At 42.0% G+C, this 23315-nt stretch overlaps 1 protein-coding gene across 1 annotated transcript in view; it reads right to left on the reverse strand.

Annotated features, from left to right (window-relative positions):
• LOC136872162 (cardioacceleratory peptide receptor) overlaps positions 1-23315 on the reverse strand; it is a 485817-nt gene that overhangs the window by 257628 nt on the left and 204874 nt on the right. Inside the window, exon 5 of the mRNA XM_068227351.1 lies at positions 1488-1673. Within this exon, the coding sequence (XP_068083452.1) occupies positions 1488-1673 (186 nt within the window). The remainder of the gene's footprint in view (positions 1-1487; positions 1674-23315) is intronic.

Here is a 23315-nt window from a genome sequence, read left to right on the forward strand (position 1 = left end):
TCACAAATTTCCTTATTCATAGCTTGCTCTCGGTATATTTGTATTCTTCATTGTTCACTGGTACAGCAATGGAATAGAGCAGCTGGAACTCTTCACGACGGCTGTTGCGAAAGTGATTTACAAATGTATAAGAGTGAAGAGAGATGCGCCTGCTAAGGCCGTATGATATCAGGCGACACTGTTACTCCGTAACTGAAAATATTACGACTGCTAATTGCGCGATTAGTACAGTATCATAGCTAATTAGTTAACTCACATTTTAAACCTGATGAAATATGAATGGTCTAATCGCACCCTCTCGGGATTTTCAACGTCAGGGGCTCCAACTACAAAGTTACCTGGCTTCAACCCATCTCGCTCCACCTGGACCACACTTAACAGGATACGCTGCGGAGTCGGAGGAACTGCTTCTGTTCTGTATCAGTGGGGCTGGAAAGACTCTCCAGCTTGTGAATGTTGTGCTGAAGTGCATACCATCGTGCACATTTTGAACCTCCGCAGAGATGTGCCTGAGCCGGAGTTTACGTACGGTAGGGTGACCAGTTCCTTTCCGGTCCTCCATTCCCTTACCCCCACCAACAGTGCATGGCAACCAATCCAAATCTTGACCACGCCCAATGTTGCTTAACTTCGGGGATCTCACGGGATCCGGTGTTTCAACACGGCTACGGCCGTTGGCGACTTTGTATACATGTAGGTAAGGGTGCATATAGAGTCGATGTTCGCCTCTGTGGTGTAGTGGTTAGTGTGATTAGCTGCCACCCTTGGAGGACCGGGTTCGATTCCCGGCTCTGCCAAGAAATTTGAAAAGTGGTATGAGGGCTGGAACGGGGTCAACTCAGCCTCGGGAGGTCAACTGAGTAGAGGTGGTTCGATTCCCGCCTCAGACATCCTGGAAGTGGTTTTCCGTGGTTTCCCACTTCTCCTCCAGGCAAATGCCGGGATGGTATCTAACTTAAGGCCATGGCCGCTTCCTTCCCTCTTCTTTGTCTACCCCTTCCAATCTTCCTATCCCCTTGCAAGGCCCCTGTTCAGCATAGCAGGTGAGGCCACCTGAGCGAGGTACTGGTCATCTTCCCAGTTGTATCCCCGACCCAATGTGTCACGCTTCAGGACACTGCCCTTGAGGCGGTAGAGGTGGGATCCCTCGCTGAGTCCGAGGGAGAAACCATTCCTGGAGGGTAAGCAGATTAAGAAAGAAAATATAGAGTTGATTATTTATCTTTGTGTGTGTGTCAAGAACTTGTACATAGAGTCGATTGTCAACTGTAGCATCACATGCTAAATAAATAACTGTTGATTTTCCTTCAAATACCGATGTGTGATATGATTTGTCAGGGTTGAAGAATCACACTCATTTGGAAGAGCCTTAAAAACCCTACTAAACTTCAGAGGCGTCGTACTGGTCCCAGTGACTCCCAGAAATGTTTGAATAGGCTGAAGACGAGCAAGTAAATAAATAAAATTAAAAATGATTCTGTACTTACTACGTGACTGTCGTCGGTTGGGATCAGGAGTTAGCTGCTTGCTTTTGCTCCAGATGGTGGACACTATGACGATGTAGCAGGCCGAGATGATGAGCGCGGGAACCACGAACAACGTGAGGGCCACCAGGGTCATATACAACTGCCACTGCCACTGCTCCTGGAAGTCGATCCAGCACTGGAGGCGGCCTACACAAAACAAATAATCAGCTGTGATTAATTATCCTATTTTTAGGTTTATAAGTAAATGCTGTACGTTTTAGTAAAATATCTCATGTAAAACCTGCTCATAACCTTGTGTATGGAACTCGAACATGACTACAGCACTAGGTTTCTTATTTTGCTTTACGTCGCACCGACACAGATAGGTCTTATGGCGACGATGGGATAGGAAAGGCCTAGGAATGGGAAGGAAGCGGCCGTGGTCTTCATTAAGGTACAGCCCCAGCATTTGCCTGGTGTGAAAAAGGGAAACCACGGAAAACCATTTTCAGGGCTGCCGACAGTGTGGTTCGAACTCACTATCTCCCGAATACTGGATACTGGCCGCACTTAAGCGACTTTAGCTATCGAGCTCAGTACAGCATTAGTATAAGACGTAAAGTGCCTAACGTCTACCTAGACAAGGCGGTATACTCATACTCAGTTTACTCGAAAGGGCGTGAGTTTGATTCACGATCAGGAAGCTGAAAGCTTTAGAAACGAGATTTACATTTCTGGTTTATTCACCAAACATGAGAGGCAAGTTAATTTCTTGGGGCAAAAGCGGGCCAGCCATTATGCTAACAACTATGTCCTACTTAGTACCGAAGATATGAATACTGGAGTTGGAAGCCTTTATCTTCACTTCTGCCAAGGACCTTCATGGACTGTACAGATATGACTTGACTTTGCTTTGTAACATGCCTTTTCACTGTCTTCGACGTCCGACTCGTTGGCTGAATGGTCAGCGTACTGGCCTTCAGTTCAGAGGGTCCCGGCTTCGATTCCCGGCCGGGTCGGGGATTTTAACCTTCATTGGTTGATTCCAATGGCTTGGGGGCTGGGGTTTTGTGCTGTCCTCACCATCCCTGCAACTCACACACCACACATAACACTATCCTCTGCCACAATAACATGCAGTTACCTACATATGGCAGATGCCGCCCACCCTCATCGGAGGGTCTGCCTTACAAGGGCTGCACTCGGCTACAAATAGCCACACGAAATTATTATTATTATTATTATTATTATTATTATTATTATTATTATTATTATTATTATTATTATTATTATTATTATTATTATTATTATTATCTTCGACGGTCCGTTCTGTAAAATTTTCCACGATAGAGAACTATTTTGGACATTCTATATAGATTGTAAAGCCAGCCCCTTGGTGTAGGTTTAGCGGAGGCTGTGGTTCGATTTCCGGCCAGTCGAAGGATTTCAGTTTTGAACTGAGGGATGAAAAATGGTTCACTGAGCTTTGTGAGGCCAGCTGAGAAGCTGTCTATTATGAAAGACTACGGGCTCAGTATGAGGATTAGGATGATCCACTGTGTGCTTGTAAGTATCTCTCCAAGCAAGTGAGTCACAGACCAAATCTTATCTCCGCTATAGGTCACTGTACATACGATAGTGAAATATTTATCAGTCATATTTGACGTCACAGAATTTTGTTAATACCAACTATACGACTTTTACTTTTCAGTCAATGTGGTGAAAGCGACTTCAGAATTAGTCTATTACTGTTTGCGTTTAATGTTCCATTAAAAATTTGGATCTAATCTCAGTGCACTAATTATCCTTTTTCACATTTTAGTGATGGATTTTGTGCAATATTGGAGAATTTTCCAACGACGAAAGTCTACTGGTAGTGGCTGGTAACGCATCTTCGACCGAGGGGGTGAGTGGCTTAGACGGCTCAAGCGCTGGCCTTCTGGCCCAAAGTTGGCAGATTCATCCTGGTTCAGTCCGGTGGTATTTGAAGGTGCTCAAATACATCAACCTTATGTCACTAGATTTACTGGCACGTAAAAGAATTCCTGTGCGAAAATTTTTCAGCACCTCGGCGTCTCCGAAAAACCATTAAAGTAAAAAATAATATTATCATCATTATCTTCGACCGAAGGACAAAAAAGCTGTGAGTCACTCAAACCCCTGTCGGTAATATATTGAAGAAATTAATTGATCAGTATGAGTCCAAAACACGCTTCTTGTAGAGTGATGTTTTATTCTAGGGCGAAAGATCTCTCTGTCCATATGGATTTTGTTATAAATACTTGAATTTTGGACGTTACACTGATAATAATTGTTTTTATACATTTCTTGCATAATATGAAGCGGCAAATGTCTAAACTAATACAAATATGTGTGCGTTCGATTTAAAAGGTGAGCGGTAGAATAAGTGAGTTATTTCAGAACCGTGTTGGGCCGGTGAGCGTTATTGAAATACGGACATTTTAAAGTCGAAATAATACCGGGCGAGTTGGCCGTGCGGTTTGGGGTGTGCACTGTGAGCTTGCATCCGGGAGATAGTGGGTTCGAACCCGACTATCGGCAGCCCTGAAAATGTGTTTTCGTAGTTTCCCATTTTTACACCAGGCAAATGCTGAGGCTGTACCATAATTAAGGGCACGGCTGCTTCCTTCCCATTCCTAAGCCTTTCCTGTCCCATCGTCGCCATAAGGCCTATCTGTGTCGGTGTGACGTAAACAAATTGTAAAATAAAACACAAGGAAAATTAGACGAAATTTGCTACCGAAATTAGCGCAGCAATTTGGGGTTTCAGTGAATTTTGCACGTACAGCAATAGCATTATTAAAACTCCAACCTTGCATAATTTGAAATTCAGCTGATAAAAAATTTCGTGTGGCTATCACTAGCCGAATGCAGCCCTTGTAAGGCAGACCCTCCGATGAGGGTGGGCGGCATCTGCCATGTGTAGGTAACTGCGTGTTATTGTGGTGGAGGATAGTGTTATGTGTGGTGTGTGAGTTGCAGGGATGTTGGGGAACGCACGAACACCCAGCCCCCGGGCCAATGGAATTAACCAATGAAGGTTAAAATCCCCGACCCGGCCGGGAATCGAATCCCGGGCCCACCGAAACGAAGGCCACTACTGAACCTCACTTTGTGTTCTTTACAGACGAGGCGTCGTTCCTGTTTAGCTGTGAAAGGACGACAATTCCAGCATTTGCTGTGAGGTAAGAGTTCAGTTCAGTTTCTTAAAATATATATACATAATTATTTATTTAAGAAGCAAAGAAGTAGTACAGGCTGGCTGTAGCCAGGTGAGCCGCGGGTGTGGGAGGAAAGCCAGCCAGCCGACCGCCCTTTGCCCAGCCGCGTGCGAGCGGTCAGGTTTTATACAAAAAGCTGTTGTATCAAGAGAGTTCGAACTGTGACAAAGACTGTGCTATTCCAAGTCACGTATTTAATGCCATAGTACAAAAGTGCGAGTACAAACTGTACATTCGGTTTTATTTCAGTGTGAAATGCAACTCATTAATGATAATTGATAGTCCTACAACTCGCTGTATAGTACCAATTGAACTTTCCCGTATTTCAATATTTCTTTTTAAAACACCGGAAATCTTGGCGAAGTGTCGTAATATCACACTACGTAGAACGTCATAAACAGCGTGGGATTCTTCGTGGTGTCTTCGAGGGATATTCGTGGTATTCAGCGAGGGATTAAAACGTGGTGTCTTCGTGGGATGGAACGTGGTACGCCGCTGGTGCTGAGTTCGAGTTCAGGCTGTATGCAGCAGAGGTTCCTGTCACCAAGCTGCAGAGCTGTACTTCATCCATTATTATGAGCAGAGCACAGGTGATATAAGTGTATTTTACCTTTTCTCAAGTGAGTAATTACACTTAGACAATAACTGACCGTTCAATAATGCACTCAATCATTTAACAGTACTACGTTTAATTAAATGAAAAGTGCTTCGTAAATTTTGATCGTGTGAATTGTGGAAATTGTAGGAGGTCATTCAACAAGACTTCAGGTCATATTTCAATGAACTTTAGGTTTCTCTTCAAAGTTGTGTAAAGTGAAATCATTTCACAATAACTAGATGAACAGTAGGGCTTGTCATATAACAAGTGCACAATTTATTTGTTTAGATGAACTGTAGGATTTCTTCAGCAAGTGAAAATATTTAGTTTGAACTATAGGATTGCTAAAGCAAGTGTAAGTTAATATTATGTTAAATAATTTTAGAAAGACTTTAGGTTTTCACCACACATGATGGATTTAATTTGCAGTTTAAAAATCTTGGCAAATCAACAAGTGGTTGAATGAAGTTCTATGATCAGAGTGTTATTTTGAGTTTGAGCCTATATGAGAAATCCTAGATGAACTGTAGGGTGTATTGAGAACTTAGAAAACTGGTATTTATTCTGAACATTATCAACATCGAGTGGATGTATCGGATTATAACAGCGCATATATTTCATTTACTTAATTGCATTCTGAAGAGATCAGTTGAAAATTTAAATGAATGAGAAGCAGGGTGATTTGCGCGAGATTATCAATAAATATTGTCAAACATTTTAATTACCATCTATTATTCGCCCTGCGAAAACATCCTTCTCTGTACCTGCTCCAATCGCAACCGCACACAACCTGAGATCCTTCCCATACTTTTGCCTAATAACTATTTCCCAGTACAGTATATTGGAGCGATAAGTGTGGATTCCTGAACCATTAGCTACATAAAGTTTGAAGTCTGATATTTCATTTTTCTTGCTCCGATGAGCTGTTACAACAGAGATCAAACATATAAAGTAGTGAACATATGAATAGACAGATTAAAACGAGTCTACATCTTGGCTAATAATATTGACGAAAGTGATGAATCTACAGAGCTGACCTCGCCAAAGACTGCAAACATGGGTTCAGTTTTTTATAATTTGTTCTATGTCGCACCGACACAGATAGGTGTTATGACGACGATGGTATAGGAAAGGGCTAGGAGTGGGAAGGAAGCGGCCATAGCGTTAATTAAGGTACGGCCCCAACATTTTCCTGGTGTGAAAATGGGAAACCACGGATAATCATTTTCAGGGCTACCGACAGTGGGGCTCGAACCCAACATCTTCCGGATACAAACTCACAGCTGCGCGCCCCAAACCGCACGGCCAACTCGCCGTTCAGCACTTCAAGAAAATAAATCGAGAAATATAAAATCAGGTCATGTAGTGCGATTCCCAGCGATGTTCATAGAGTGTTTGATGTGACTGTGAGACTGAGAAGGGAGTGATGTTGGAAGTACAGAATTATAAACATTCTGTAAATTCTTAGTTAGACTTGGGTTTGGAAACCTTTTTTGTTGTACACAGGTATTCTTTGCTATATACAGGATGGTCGGAAACATCGTGAACCGGATATACGAGCGTTAGAGAGTTGGTCATACTGATGAGAAATCTGAAAAAAATTACGTCGATTTCTCGCTTAGTTGTCATTTTATCATCTGCTAAAGTTAGCCAATCAGATCGCTTCGTGGTTGACTTCAGATGGACTTTGCGAGGCGGTGTTGCTAAATCTGCAAGTGGCTTATGGCGGGCTTGAGAGCACCAATAGAAGAAATAAACTTCTCCAGGGGAGGGACTTGAACAAGCACGGTGGCATTGAATGAAACCCACGGTGTGTTAGTATTTGATGCTCATTTCACCGCATGGCTCTCAAGCGTGACCAAGCCACGTGCAGATTTAGCAACACCGCCTTTGAATTCGCCTGGAAAATGATCTGATTGGCTAACTTCAGCAGCTGAAAAAATAACAACGGTGTGAGATATCGACGTATTTTTTTCCAATTACTTATCAGTATGCCCAACGCTCTAACAATCATGGTACTCTGTCACATTGTTCCTGACCATCCTGTATACTCTTTGAAGCGTTGTCGTGAACGTAGAAATTAGAGAGGTGCTTGGTAAAATATAGTAACCCAGTAAAAACCGGTGGTAGACATTGTGAACATAATAGACTAACAGACGTTTTCAAACCCTTTACTTTACTGGGTAGATAAGGGAAGGATTACGTAAAAGAATGGAAGCTTACAAGAACTCACAAGTAGTTTGTTAACTTTCAAAGGCTTTTAATGTCAACTTTGTTCAGGCACAGTTAGGATAGAAGCCTGGTACAAGGAGAGAGAAATCAGAACAAAATTGTAGACTCTGTGTTCATAATCATTTGAGAATCTTTCGAGTCAAAACTGCTACTCAACTGCAAAGTGGTAAATTCTTCAGTGATGTTCTAGGACGGCGGCATTTCACATATGCATGTCCTCATTAAACAGCGCTGAACGCAGAATGTTTTCCTACGATCAAGCAGAGTGTAATAATTCTTTGTTTAGCGACGCAGGCTGGCGATAGCAAGATCAACACTTTCTCCTAATGAACCACGAGATGTTCCAGATAAAAGTTAATGCTGTGTTCATGTTTCAAGTACAGTTGCTATCATTCAGAACACGAAATTGCATTTTGAGCTCAATGAATTATACCAGCAGGTTCCTCCCTATTAAGGAAAATGCTTTGTTACAATGAACAAAACAGAGAAACCGGTCACGGACTTGAACGTGGCCACTCTCAACTCTTTGTCATTCGCGCTAGTTAAAGGAATTCTGGCACGCCTGGCAAGAAGAAAATCCGAACTCCCCTGTGTATCACCGCACCACACCGCCAGGAACAAACACAAGATATTTATTACGTGTGACCTGATGGATTCTGTCCGTAAGGTAACGACACTCTGCTATGCTAAATCTATGACAAACTACGTCTTACTTTGCCTCTGAATTTCCATTTTGGATTTACGAGTTACAGGGATGTTAATGTATGTGCCTCTGTATTGATACATTCTGTGTGTAAGTCAGGGTGCGAAATCGCTGGGGAAATGTGGGGAGTTCCCCGCTACCGACGATTTTATCTCGAAGGTTCCTCCCCACTTTAAAATAATTAGGAAAATGTAGAACACATATATTAGTGAAATTATTGTTTTTACTGTGCATATTTCCATAAAAAACATCAGCAATAATACACATAATACAGAAATAATAGAATGACTGCCAGATCTTGAGCAATAAAGCAACGTAGCGATGCAGCCTATTTTTCATGTTTCACTCTGGTAAGTCCATCTGAAACCCGCGAATAACATTCCAGTATTTATCATTCTTGTTATAACAACAGAATTCAAACAAAAAGATTTAAAGTGTAAATTTTTATGGGGAAGGAGGTAATTTACTTGTAGGGGTGTTATATATACCCCCTCTTTCACCGGATACTGACTGAAGTCAGTACTAGTAGTTAGCCCTATGTTTATCTAGTTTTGCTAGTTGCTTTACGTCGCACCGACACAGATAGGTCTTATGGTGACGATGGGAGAGGAAAGGCCTAGGAATGGGAAGGGAGCGCCCGTGGCCTTAATTAAGGTACAGCCTCAACATTTGCCTGGTGTGAGAATGGGAAACCACGGAAAACCATCTTCAGGGCTGCCGACAGTGGGGTTCGAACCTACTATCTCCCGGATGATAGCTCACAGCTGCCCTATGTTTTACCCCCACTACCCCCACCACCCCCACCATTTCTTTCTACTTCGCACCCTGGTGTAAGTACGGGAGAGGAAATAGAGAATGAAGTCCGTTGAACTGTTACACTTCACTGTATAAGGCGGGAAGGCTACTTAAAAAGAGTACGTTATGTTTTTTGCGTATTGACGACTTGGCCTTAAAGGTTGACTTGGCTAAAAGCCTGCAATCCAATATCTTGGAGCTTGGATACAGGTACAGTCCAATAATATACGAAAATTACCATTTTCAAGACTGAAGTGGTGTCAGCTGCAAAGAAACTTAACAGGATTGAATGTCAGGTAGGGAACATAGAAGTTGAACAGGTGGTTCATTCCAAGCACTTAAGATGAACATAGCTAATGTAGTGGACTCGCATTTGCGGTTAACAGTATTCTACAAAAAATGAAGCGAGCTCTGGGGCACAATTATGTTTATACCGGTCTGTTTTCAGACCGACTTTGGTGTACGGGAGTGAAAAGTAGGTAGATTCACGATATCTTATTCATAAGTTGGCAGTAACAGATATGAAAGTAACGGGAGTAATAGCATGTGGGAACAATGAAGGAAGGTACTCGTATTGAGGAAGTAAAGGATAAGTGATTAAGAAACTCTGTGGATGAAGCTGTTCATATACATCCGGCTTTGGTGGTGGACTTTTTGAGACCAATAGAGGAGGATAAGTAATCCAGGAGAATAATGGGCTCGGCCGTGAAGGGTAAGAGCTGCAAAGGGAGACCAGGGTGATGATTAGAGTCTGTATATTTTTTTCTTACAAGTTGCTTTAAGTCGCACCGACACAGGTAGGTCGTATGGCGACAAGGAGTGGGAAGGAAGCGGTCGTGGCTTTAACTAAGGTACAGCCGCAGCATTTGCCTGGTGTGAAAATGGGAAACCACGGAAAACCATTTTCAGGGGTGCCGACAGTGGGGTTCGAACCCACTATCTCTCAAATACTGGATACTGGATGCACTTAAGCGACTGCACCTACCGAGCTCGGTAGACTCGGTTTTTAATGATGCGGAACTAAATAAGGCTACAGCGCTCTGTGTTAGAGCAACGTTATCCCACCAGGAAGGGAAACGGCTTCTTCTCCCGAGGGGCAAGATACCTTAACAAGTGAGATTATGTCGAATCTACCTCCTTACAAATTTCATCATCATCATCATCATCATCTGTTTACCCTCCAGGTTCGGCTTTTCCCTCGGACTCAGCGAGGGCTCCCACCTCTACCGCCTCAAGGGCAGTGTCCTGGAGCTCCAGACTCTTGGTCGGGGGATACAACTGGGGAGTATGACCAGTAATTCGCCCAGGCGGCCTCACCTGCTATGGTGAACAGGGGCCTTGTGTAGGGATGGGAAGATTGGAAGGGATAGGCAAGGATGAGGGAAGGAAGCGGCCGTGGCCTTAAGTTAGGTACCATCCCGGCATTCGCCTGGAGGTGAAGTGGGAAACCACGGAAAACCACTTCGAGGATGGCTGAGGTGGGAATCGAACCCACCTCTACTCAGTTGACCTCCCGAGGCTGAGTGGACCCCGTTCCAGCCCTCGTACCACTTTTCAAATTTCGTGGCAGAGCCGGGAATCGAACCCGGACCTCCGGGGGTGGCAGCTAATCACGCTAACCACTACACCACAGAGGCGGCCCTTACAAATTTTTGAAATGAAAAGTCACGTTCCCGTGGTTCAGATGGATATTTTGCATCACTGTTTCGTAAGAGGAGATCTTTCTGTGTTACTTTTAGTAGTTTAGTTATTGAGATTTTTTGGCTGTGTCTGGGAATCTTGATCAAAGGTTCGTAAAGGAATCTGAAGAAAATTAATTTAGTGGAATGTTTATTAGCTTTGTACTCACAAACTGCCATTATGAGGAGCGAATCCAAAGTCAAGGCTGTAAAGAGATACTTAGTTCAACTGTAAGGACGTTGGTTCGATTCTCCGTCAGGAAGTCGAAACTATTTTGGAAATTGGTTTCCTTCTCTGGAGAGGCGCCTGGGAGCTACGGCGGCTGCTAACCACTCTATGCCGTTTACTGCCGAACTGTCTGGCTCCATGGCTAAATGGTTAGCGTGCTGGCCTTTGGTCACATGGGTCCCAGGTTCGGTTCCTGGCAGGGTCGAGAATTTTAAACATAATTGGGTAATTCCGCTGACACTGGGACTGGATGTACTCGTACTGTTTGTGTCGTCTTCATCATAATTTTATCCTCATCACGACCCGCAGGTCGTCTACGGGAGTCAAATCAAAAGACCTGCATCTCGCGAACCGAACTTGTCCTCGGACACTCCCGGCACTAAAAGTCATACGCCATTTCATATTTTCACTGCCGAACTTACGAAGTTTAAGCGTTTATCTTATACTCCTCCAAGGACCTCCATTGTTTTGTACGGAGATGGCTTGAGTTTTTGCCAGAATGCACAACGATCACCGAAAATTCACATGTGACTGCCGGGTAAGAGCCATATTCCACACGCTCCAAAGACAATCTTTGGGCTAGCATAATCCTAGGGGTGAAAATGTGTTATAATATAAGGCACAAAGACCTTTTTCGTACTCGATTTTAGCTATCTGCATAGACAGTTTACCTCGGGCCAAGTAATTGTAAATTCGTTGATGCCTGTTAACATTTGACGAGGCAATATTTCACGAAATATTGGAGGTAGAGAGGTAATAAATGACACACGATTGGTATGACATGAGGTTTTATTGACACCGAAATAAACTACACAAAAAGACCAACAGATGGAGCTGGAAAGCAACACGTTAAGTAAAAATGGCCACACATACTTGACATGACATGGGTTTTATGGACACCTATAACGAGTGGACAAATAGGCCAACAGATGGCGCTGCACAGCAACACGTCAGTGATGGCACACGAGACCCGTATACGGTATACAAGGACCTATCGTGAGAGAGGGTGTCGGATGCGCCTGCAATCACGGCATGCCATGCTTGGCCTCTCCGGTCTCCCGACCTGAATCCGTGGGATTATTGGTTATGGGGTTACCTGAAGTCGCAAGTCTACCGCGATCGTCCGACCTCATTACGGATGTTAAAAGACAACATCCGACGGCAAATTCTCACCATGTCAACGGATATGATGTACAGTGCTGTTCACAGCATTGCCCCTCGACTACAGGTATTGTTGATGAACGACGGCCGACATGTTGAGCATGTGTTATAAAGTAGAGGTTATGACAAACGGTTATTTTTGTGTAACTGCTACATCTGTCACTGCTACAATAAAGTAACTGTGAAAAATAACAATTAAAAATAGCGTCCAATATTACTCCCCATTTACTGGTCACAGCCTGGTCACGGCTTCAAGCTTGTCTCGTTACAGCTGTGTTGCGAAGTTTCATTCGTTCACTCGCACACTACACTGTTGAAAGTCGGTGCAGCAAAACACGCATTCCTATTTGCTATAAAGTTAACGAGAGGCAGACAACGGATGAAATGAGAATAGAACATAGCGTCTTTTCTGAAATCTAGAGGAGTAAGTTTAACAATGCCCCGATCAAGGATAGAAGACATGGAGATGATATGCCTGGATATGCCTTCCAAACCTCGACATAAACCGGTACAAGAGGATTAAGTAAAGATTAAGTAAAATGAAGTAATGTTATGTTATCTATAACACGTTATCTGTAATATCAATACGGACAGTTAGCTTATTAATTTATTTATGGTACAAGAAAAAATATACGGGTGAAACTTGTAATATTATAATGTAGGTAGCACTGCGCGATGTCTGAGTCAACGATTACCCCTGAGCAGTTGATGTCATAACAGTTTACACGATCTGAACTCTGAAGATCACATTCTGTGTCTGTAAGCTGCTACCAGTGACAGTTACCACTTCCTAGTTACGGTTTTCACTAGTACGTTATTCTGTTGTCGTTGCTCGGTAACCAGTTATTTTTGTCCTCATTACATTTGTAACAGTGACGGGAATGTAATTGTGACAAAGTAACTGCTACTTACTTTTCGGCCATCTCTAGAAAGAATATCGTCTGTGCTAAACCTCGGTTGTTAGGCTAATTATTGCTTGTGTATCGTATGAATCGCCATCTCTTGGTCACTTTGTGTACTTTATTTTGGTGTCAATAAAACCCCATGTCATGCGAGTGATGTCTGTCAATTATTACGAGTCTACGTGCAATATTCCGCGAAGTATTTCCTTTCGGGTCACACTGTACATCGAGTAGCTTCATGCAGAGTACTGTAATGTGTTCGAAACGTCGGTAAGCGGCAATACGAACGACACAGACAGCATTACTCATCTACTGTCCACGTTGTTCTAGCTACAAAGTATTTTATTTATTTATTTATTTATTTATTTATTTATTTATTTATTTATTTTACATAATAGTTTGACATATTTTGTACAATCACTATTGTGTCAATTTTTACAATATTATGGTTCTCACAACATTATTGCCGGTCTTTTCGAGTGGGGCGTCAGAATGGGCCGAGTTAGCTTCACGTTAAAGAACGGTACGAAAAACAAACCAAACCCCATGGCCTAGCAGCCCCAAAGGGCTATGGCCTACCAAGCGACCACTGCTCGGCCCGGTTGTATGCAGATTACGTCGTGTGGTCAGCACGACCAATACTCTCGACGTTATTCTTGGCTTTCTAGACCGCGGCCGCCATCTCGCCGTCAGATAGTAATCACGTAGGCTGAGAGGACTTCGAACCAGCCCTCAGATCCAGGTAAAATTCCCTGACCTGGCGGGAATCAAACCCTATACCGCGGCGCGCCGGCAAAGAACAGCACGAGGGGCGATTTAATAAGGATGCACCAAATAACAGAATAATCTTAGCTATCGTTGATAAGTTTCGTCATACGGAAACACCCGTCAACGAAAGGGGACAACAGGACGCTCAAGAAAAGTCACCACAAACGAGAATAATGGAAGACCTCTCCAAATGACGTCACAGTCGCGAAAGTTTAGTCGACGGCGAACATCGGTTTGAGCTATGTTTAAAGAGCTGGTTTTATTTACATGCAGGATTCAAGTGAAGCAGGTAGTCTTCTTATTATTATTATTATTATTATTATGCTTCTTCTATTCATGGGGCCTCGAAATATTACTTCCTTATTAGCGTCGACCCATTCTTGGATTTTTTCTCTCTCTTCATCTGGTAGTCCTAGAGTGAAGAGTGTGATTCTACCCAGCGCCTCCCTCACAGGTATGTGTTCAGCTGATTCCTCTGCTTCATTGCATTTCCTAGATATATTGTCTCTTATTACTCCAATTCTATGTAGGTGTTTTTTCAGATGGCAGTGTCCTGTCAACAGTCCTACTACCCATTTTGTATTTCCTCTGATGCGTTACAACAGTTCTTTAGTATGCTTCTTGTTTGGTCCTTTTATCAGTTCGTTTGCAAGCCTGCATCCTGGAGTATTTTTCCAGTTCTCCATTTGTTTCTGTTGTACCCATTTTCCTAAGTAGTGTCGGGCTTGTGCTTAGGAAATCCCGCATACAAGTTCCGGGGCTACAAAATATGTTTCTGCCCCTTTCCTGGCCAGTTTATCTGCCTTTTCATTTCCTTCTATACCTGGATGCCCTGGTACCCATAAGCAGGTAGTCTACACAGACCTCATTACTAACCCATTTGCACCGTTTTTGCCTCGCCAAAAACTAACCGCTCCGACGATAATGGATGTAGCAAGATGGAGCTATAGTCCACACCACGGGGGAGTCACTTGTCTTTCTGCAACGACACTTTCGAGATTGCCTAATTTCTCGTGGAATTACATTCCCGCATCCTTCCTGCTCCCCAAATCTCGCAGCCCCAGATACCTAAATATGAGGTATGTTGAAAGAATTCGTTTTCAAGACAGATGTCCCACCTACAAATAATCCCGAATTACACGAGAAGATTTTCAATATTGAAAACATTTCTTACCAGAAAAAGTACGGGTCCTCATACAATGAAAAACGTATAATTATGCAATTTCCTTAATTTTTCCGAAAGTTGAACGGCTAAAGGCCCCTTAAAGGTTTCAAAACATAATCAAAAACCACTTCCGGCCTAAATGCAGTTCCGGAAAGCAGCCTAAAATCGCTTGTTTTTACTCGTTTTTATTCAAATCGGGTTACGTGAATGATGTTGATCCACGAAATATCACTGTAATATTTGTCACAAATGGAAGAAAGTAATTGCTTTTACTCAAGTAAAGTCTCTAATCCCAGGTTGATTAAGAAATAATACGAAATATTTTATTTTAGAGAATGCATACTTTACTGCCTTACAACAACTATTTCTGCTACGTCGCAGCGCTTCCGTAAGTGTTTTGTTAGTCCAACACTGTCGTCTGTGATGTCTGTGCTCACTGAAGTTCTTTGGTGTCGTTTTATTGATTTTTGTCTTTCGATGTAATTTGATGGGCTGTCACTTCACGTGCACTAACTGATTCATTAAACGATTTATTGGTCCAGGGATCATGCTATTTTCCTTTTAAAATATATATATTTATTGGTCCAGGGATGATGCTGTTTTTTAACAAAATACCCGCACTCCCATTCGCTAGAAAGAGAGCTCGTTGGTGCCAGCCCTGGACCTCAAGAAAAAAAAAAACGACGGCGCGAGCAGCGGAATGCAAGACATATGGCCAAAGATAACAAAAATCGCAGACATAGCACTCCCATTCATCGATGCCAGCCCTGGACCTCAAGAAAGAAACAAAATACGGCGCAAGCAGCGGAATGCAACACCATGGACTCCTATTTACAACCAGTAAATACGTATACATATTTCTTGCTAGTAACGACGGTATTTCTTAATCAACCTGGGATTTGAGACTTTATTTGAGTAAATAAATGATTACCTTTCGTTTGTGACAAATATTACAGTGATATTTCGTGGATCAACATCGTTCACGTAACCTCAAATCGTAGCCAAATTAACTTATTTACATAATTCTTTCTGTAATGTGTTCCTTGGCCCAGTACCCTCAGGCGGTTTTTTTTAAATGTCCACAACAAATGTACTTATAGGGGCTGAAATGAAACTCTGCATTATCTCGCATTAGCGCACGCAGTGGTAGAAAAAGACAAACTGATAGTGTAATCGACCTGATAACGATGGTTAAGCCACGAACCCACTACGCTGGCGTAGCAGGGGGAGAGGTGATACTCCAACGTGGCGCGTCCCAGGTGGCGGATAGGGGGGGTCCTAACCGGCTTGCCGACGGACTTGAGGGAAATAAAATACCTCTCGCGGACCAAACACACCACCCCCTGTGGGTGGGAGACGTAGACTACACCCACAGTATCCCCTTCCTGTCGTAAGAGGCGATTAAAAGGGGCGACCAAGAGATGATTCAATCAGAACCATGAAACTACTTGTGATAGGTACCATCAGTCGGGGAACATCATGAGTCGCCTTTACTTGCAATAGTACCACTATGTTAGGTACTCAATAGTTTTGTGATTAGTAGCAGCAGAGAGTCGTTCACTGTGGGTTTCCAGTACCTGTGATTAGTACCACCAAATGCGGAGCACCACGGGCTTACGTTGCTCGTGATTAGTACCATTATGTGAGAAACACCACAGGTCTGGGCGTTGCCTATGAGCGGCGCTATTATGTGAGAAACACCACAGGTCTGGGCGTTGCCTATGAGCGGCGCTATTATGTGAGAAACACCACAGGTCTGGGCGTTGCCTATGAGCGGCGCTATTATGTGAGAAACACCATAGGTCTGGGCGTTGCCTATGATTAGTACCCATTATATGAGGAACACCACGGGCATACCGGTACCCGTGATTAGTACACCTAGGTGAGGAACACCATGGGTTTACGTTGCCTATGAGCGGCGCTATTATGTGAGAAACACCATAGGTCAGCGTTACCTGTGCGACGTATAATACTTGTGAATAGTACCTTATAAGGGGCCGTTGACCTGGATTTTGGACCCCATTAGACAAGCAGCATCACCGATTCAGGATTGTGCTTTGGAAGCAGTCCCTTGGCAAATACTATTGTTGATTCAAGATAGTTTCTGGGAAGGTGGGACATTGCGGGTCGGATCCACTGATTGTTTTAAATTCATATTCATTAATTCTTCATCATCACGATTTGAATTCTGTTCAGTGGATGATGTTGGATTTTAAAATTGTCCTTACATTTCGTACAATTAGGGGCCGATGACCTAGATTTTAGGCCCCTTTAAACAAGCATCACCATAATCATCAACGATGGTTAAGAAAAGGATTGTAATTTTTAGAAATAAATAAAAAATATATTCTTATACTTTATTATAATTATTTACCTAACATTCGTAGCTCATATCCCTAGGATATTTTCAACATTGAGTTGCTTGCCTGAAGGGGTAGAACTGTGCATTTTTTCGAACGGCCGGTACTAGGTATCGGCCCAGCTAAACCGTTACTCTGGAGAGAAGTTCTTTCCCAAATCCATTTGCAATATAACGTACGCTGCAGTGAGAAGTGCTAGAACTGCGTATAAACCGTCAAGCCTGGTGCGTATCCAACATCTTGATACCAACACGTTTAAAAGAAGTTACAAGTAGAGACATGAACATTGTAGAGGATTAATGATCTCCCATCTCGTAAACGTAGTCAACAGAACTGCAGAGTAGTACTTAAGTCTCATTAAGAGAAGCGTGATCATTATTTCTGTTAACATCAGCACTCCACGAGTTAACTAATGGATCCTTGCTGTATGATCAACTGCTGCGATTAATTATGAATTCACGCACCATGATTATATTAAGACATTCCCTTAATGTTTAATAACACTCCTTATCATTCAGATAAACACATTTCGTACCGTTTTGCAATTTAGCCTCTTGAATTCATTTTGTGATTAATGGTAAAGATTACGAGATTAATTGTTACATCTTATTACTTCCCTTTAGGCAGGCCACGTCTCTATCGTCAACCCAAAACAGAGTTTATGTTTAATGATACAATACACTTCACAAAAGTGATCTCATATTTCAGTTCTTCTTTTTTAATAACTGTGAGTAACAAGAGTAGCTGACGAGTCTAGTGTCAGACCTAAGACGAAACGCTGGTTAATAGAGCAAACGCCTGAAAAGCCTTACATCTGATATGTTTTTGACATGCTCTATTGGTGAAAAATATCTAATTCTCTCCATGGGAATTTAGAATTTTCCAGTCGGAATTGCTAGGCGGGCAATAATTCCATTGTGGAGATTTATCTCCCGTATGCAGTTATCAGACTGTGCCTCTTATATAGGCTTCTGATAAGCTCACCTCCATACACCCAGCGTCAGTGGGTAGGGTCTGACACATCTCACTCTGACGAGTCTAGTGTCAGACCTAAGACGAAACGCTGGTTAATAGAGCAAACGCCTGAAAAGCCTTTCATCTGATATGTAAGAGTAGCTGGGGTTCGAAGACGGATTTATACATCCTTCATAATTCTTGAGTTTTCTATACTGGCACAAAGAAACCTCGATGAATGGAATCTCAAAGGAAGAGAAAACTGCTTTGATTCATAAAGTTTTTAAACAATATAAATTTCCTATTCTTACTAGCTCTTCCCTAACTACTTGAGCTCGGGACTATGCGTAGAGATTAAGTTTAGTTTTACGGCTGGATGCTTTTCCTTACGTCAACCCTGTATGGAAGGATGCGTATTTTTGTGGTAGTTCGTAGTGTGATGAGCTGTATGTAAATTTGTATTAAGACGAGTCCAAAGCGAGTCGCCGAGCTAGAAGAATTAACCAGGTAGGGTTAAAATGTCCAGACCGGCCGGAAATTATACCCCGCCCTTCTGAACCGAGGTTCAGTCACTGACCATTCAGCCAAGGTGACGGACATCAAGGTTTAAATTTAAACAGGATAAATAAATCGATTTATTAACATTTTGTGTAAAATTTCACTAACTGTAGGGTATTGATATTTTTGTAAGAGTCCTTCACAAATCTAATAATAAATTATCTGAAGAATGACTGTCTATATAAATCACAGCGAGCGAGAAGAGTGAAAATGGCTTATCAGTTGACGAAGAACAAATACATCAGGAAGGTGCTATCCCAAGGTAACTAGAATAAAAGGTAGGCTACTCCGGCGGTTGAACCTTCCATTGGGTGGAGCCCTATGACGTCACGCTATATGAACGATAGGGAGTAAGGTACACAGTCGCAGTACAGCAAGCCTGTGATTTCTCGTGCCTGTGAAACATCTTCTCAATCTTTCATTAAATAACTGTCTGGTTTAGTCCGATTCGATAAGTAACGGCACTTCCAATAGATTTTAAAACGTGAAAATGCGTTAAATTTCGTCACATGCTGAGCAAGTAGAACATCAACTATCAAATACATGACATATAATACGATAACAAATAAAATATTTCCACGCAACTCAAAATAATTAATTTATTTCCTGATGAAGTAAATGTTTATATCAAATGGCATAGGAAAATATACATCATATGGACATCGTTATGGAATTATATTCAATTATTAAAACGTACGTGTCAGGAGACTTAATTACTTGATGAACCAGCCCAAAACTTAGCCTTCTTATTGGCATATTTTCTCAGTGCTAGCTCCTTACTCTTTGCATTAAAATGCCATATCCTAATAAATGTCCTGGTCCTTACGTAGAGACAAATTATTTTGTCATGGAATACTGGAAATTTTGACTAAATAATAGAAATAAGAGTTTTCATTACGTTTTTGCATCTGGATACAGTCTTACCGTGAAACACACCATATGAAATTTCGAACTGGGCAATATTATTTAACTACTCATGACTGAGATGTGTGAGACCCCCTTTTGAAATAACGGAGATCCAGTAACAGGTCTCTTTTCGCACGACATTTTTGTCTCTTTCTTCGTATTAACTATATATCGGATCACGGATGCTGTATTATTTCACGAGCTTCGAAATATATTGAGAAATATAAGTTATTAGCACATAATAATGTTAATGTTATTGGATTTTACGTCCCACTAACTATGTATTTGAGCACCTTCACCACCGGACTGAGACAGGATCGAACCTGCCAAGTTGGGCTAAGAAGGCCAGCGATCTACCATTTGAGTTGCTACTCAGCCCGGCTATTAGCACATAACAATAATTATAGAAAATATTATTTTTATTCAGTCATTTATATCTACACCTTTTTACTGTACGAGCTGTAATAATGGAGATATTCAAGAGTTTATTACAAAGTGTTTCAACAACCAAGCATTGCTGACGAGGAAGCGTTGTTATGCCATCACAGTAGCCAACTAAATGGCTATGATGGTTGTTGTCGTTATTGTCTTTATAACTAGCTGATGTACCCGTGCTTCGCTACGGGATCCTCAGAAAGAATGTCTTTGTGGTTTTCCTAAATGACGTCAAATTAGGTCGTTAAAAACCGTCAGTAGGAATGTAGCCATTAAAAGCAATGTTATCGTGTAAAATAGTGGATCAAATGAAAAACCGCACATATTCTCACTTTTAACGAACGTTATTACGGTGCCGATCTAACAGTCCAAAGTTTCATTGCTGGAATGACCAGGCCGCAGAGAGCCGTGAACAATCCTCTGCCATTATTCCATTAAATATGCACACCGCTCGTTCCAGTTAGTGCCTCAGAGTAGGGATTGAATAGCTCGAATGTTATGATGAACCAGTGTGTTACGTACCAGTAGTACCAGAAAATTTATGAACCAGATAAATGGCATGCTAAAGAAGATAGTTATCTAACTCCCAAGCTACTTCTCGCCAATATTCAGGCAGGCTGTTTCACTCGGTACGACCGGGCGGGTTGACTCTGTGGTTAGGAGCGTGCAGCTGTGAGCTTGCATCCCGGAGATAGTGGGTTCGAACCCCACTGTCGACAGCCCTGAAGGTGGTTTTCCTTGTTCTCTCATTTTCACACCCGGCAAATGCTAGAGTTTTACCGTAATTAAGAGCAGGGCCTCTTCCGTCCCACTCCCAGCCCTTTCCTATCCCCTCGTCGCCATAAGACCTATCTGTGTCGGTTCGACGTAAAGCAAATTAAAAAAAATATACTTAGTATACAGCAGTAATCCCATCTGTCGGATATGAGTGGCAACAGAGACACAAAACACATCACAACAAACAATGGTCAATGTAATGTTATTGTTGATCAATGCTATTAGCTTTCTCTACTGAAGGCCTTCACATTTAGTTTTCTTTCGACTCTCTGATATTGGGGCGTCTTAAAATATTATTTATAGCGTAAAATGGTTAGCGTGCTGGCCTTTGGCCACAGGGGTCCCGGGTTCGATTCCCTGTAAGGTCGGGAATTTTAAACATAATTGGTTAATTTCACTGGTTTGAGGGCTGAGTGTATGTGTCGTCTTCATCATCATTTCATCTTCATCACGACGCGCAGGTCGCCTACGGGAGTCAAATCAAAAGACCTGCACCTGGCGAGCCGAACATGTCCTCGGACACTCCCGGTACTAAAAGCCATACGCCACTTCACTTTATTTATAGCGTAGACTGTAGTCCCTTATTCTCCGACTTTGCATACCGATTTTCATGAAAATCCGTATAGGGCCTACCAATTTTTTCGTGCCTCGGCGCTGATATGGACTTAGCAACGAAGAACTAAATTCATGAATATCTCTGTTATCATAGCCGGTACGGCAAACATTTATAAGTCATAAATGATCGGAAATTTAATACTATATAACTTCACTTATGTAGTATTTGCCGATAGGACCACTAATAACAGACATATTTGAGAATTAAATGTTAGGCCTTCCCGTAAACTACCATTTCACTCATCGTGAATAAAAGTATTTATGGCCTAGATTGTAGCGACTTATTCCCTGACTTTGCATACAGAATTTTATTATGTTAAGAGCACTAATAACAAATACTTGAGAATTTAATTTTAGGCCTTCCACTAAACTACCATTTCTCTCAGCGTGAATACGATTATTTATGACCTAGATTGTAACGACTTACTTTCGGACTTTACATGCCGATTTTCATTAAGATACTACCACTAATAACATAAATATTGGAAAATTAAATTTTAGTCCTTCCCCTAAACTACCATTTTTCTCAGTGTGAATAAGATTATTTACTGCCTAGATTGTAACGACTTACTTTCAAACTTTACTTACCGAATTTTATTAAGATAGGACCACTAATAATATAAATATTTGAGAATTAACTTTTAGGCCTTCCCCTAAACTACCATTTCTCTCAGAGTGAATAAGATTATTTATAGCCTAGATTGTAGCGACCTATTTCTGAACTTTGCATACCGATTTTCATTAAATTTTCTTCAGCGGTTTTCTCGTGATGCGTGTACAGACAGACAGACAGACAGACAGACAGACAGACAGACAGACAGACAGACAGACAGACAGACAGACAGACAGACAGACAGACAGACAGACAGACAGACAGACAGACAGACAGACAGACAGACAGACAGACAGACAGACAGACAGACAGACAGACAGACAGACATTACGGAAAATTAAAAAGTGCATTTCCGTGTTACTATGGACATGACCGATACAGAAATACCATTCTTTTCAAATTCTGTGCAATTTACAGACAAAAATCTTATTTTATATACATAGATATGCAAAATAATAATAATAATATTATTTGTGTTACGTCTCACTAACAACATATACGGTTTTCTGATAGGCGAGGTGCCGTAATTTTGTCCGACGGGAGTTCTTTTACGTGCCGACAATTTATAGCGCCACACACGTTTCCATAATATGTTGACTGCATTTTAATCAGTACAGTGGTTCTACTTCAGATACTGACAACACGAACACTGTTCACGTAGTGAACCACTATAAAATTATTATGTATCCGTGATCCGATATACAGTAAATACGTAGAAAGAGACAAAAATGTCGGGCGGTCGGTCGGTCGGTCGGTCACTTGCTATCTTGGCTTACGCTGCGTGAACCATCAACGATAGACCCAAGTGTAAGCGTACGAAATGTAGAGCATAGAAACATCTACAAAAAAGTCCGGGATGGCACATACCTATTTCCAACCGGCTGCCCTCTGGAAGCGATTTTATGCAACAGTCCGCGGTAAAAAATATAACTCCTTAAAATGAAATAATTATTTCGATATTATCCTCGAGTTCCTCATCAAAATAAATTGTTTGACCTCCTCCAGTATTTTATAAGGATTAGAATAACCTTGTCAGGACATTATTTGCATGAATGGTTCAGAAGTTATGACCATTTTAGACTGTAGTGGTAATACGTGTCAGCAGGACGGGCGACCGCTGTTTCATACCACATGACGTCACGCAGAAGGCGGCCAGG

The sequence above is a fragment of the Anabrus simplex genome, chromosome 4 (assembly GCF_040414725.1).
Source record: "Anabrus simplex isolate iqAnaSimp1 chromosome 4, ASM4041472v1, whole genome shotgun sequence".
Lineage (NCBI taxonomy): Eukaryota > Metazoa > Arthropoda > Insecta > Orthoptera > Tettigoniidae > Anabrus > Anabrus simplex.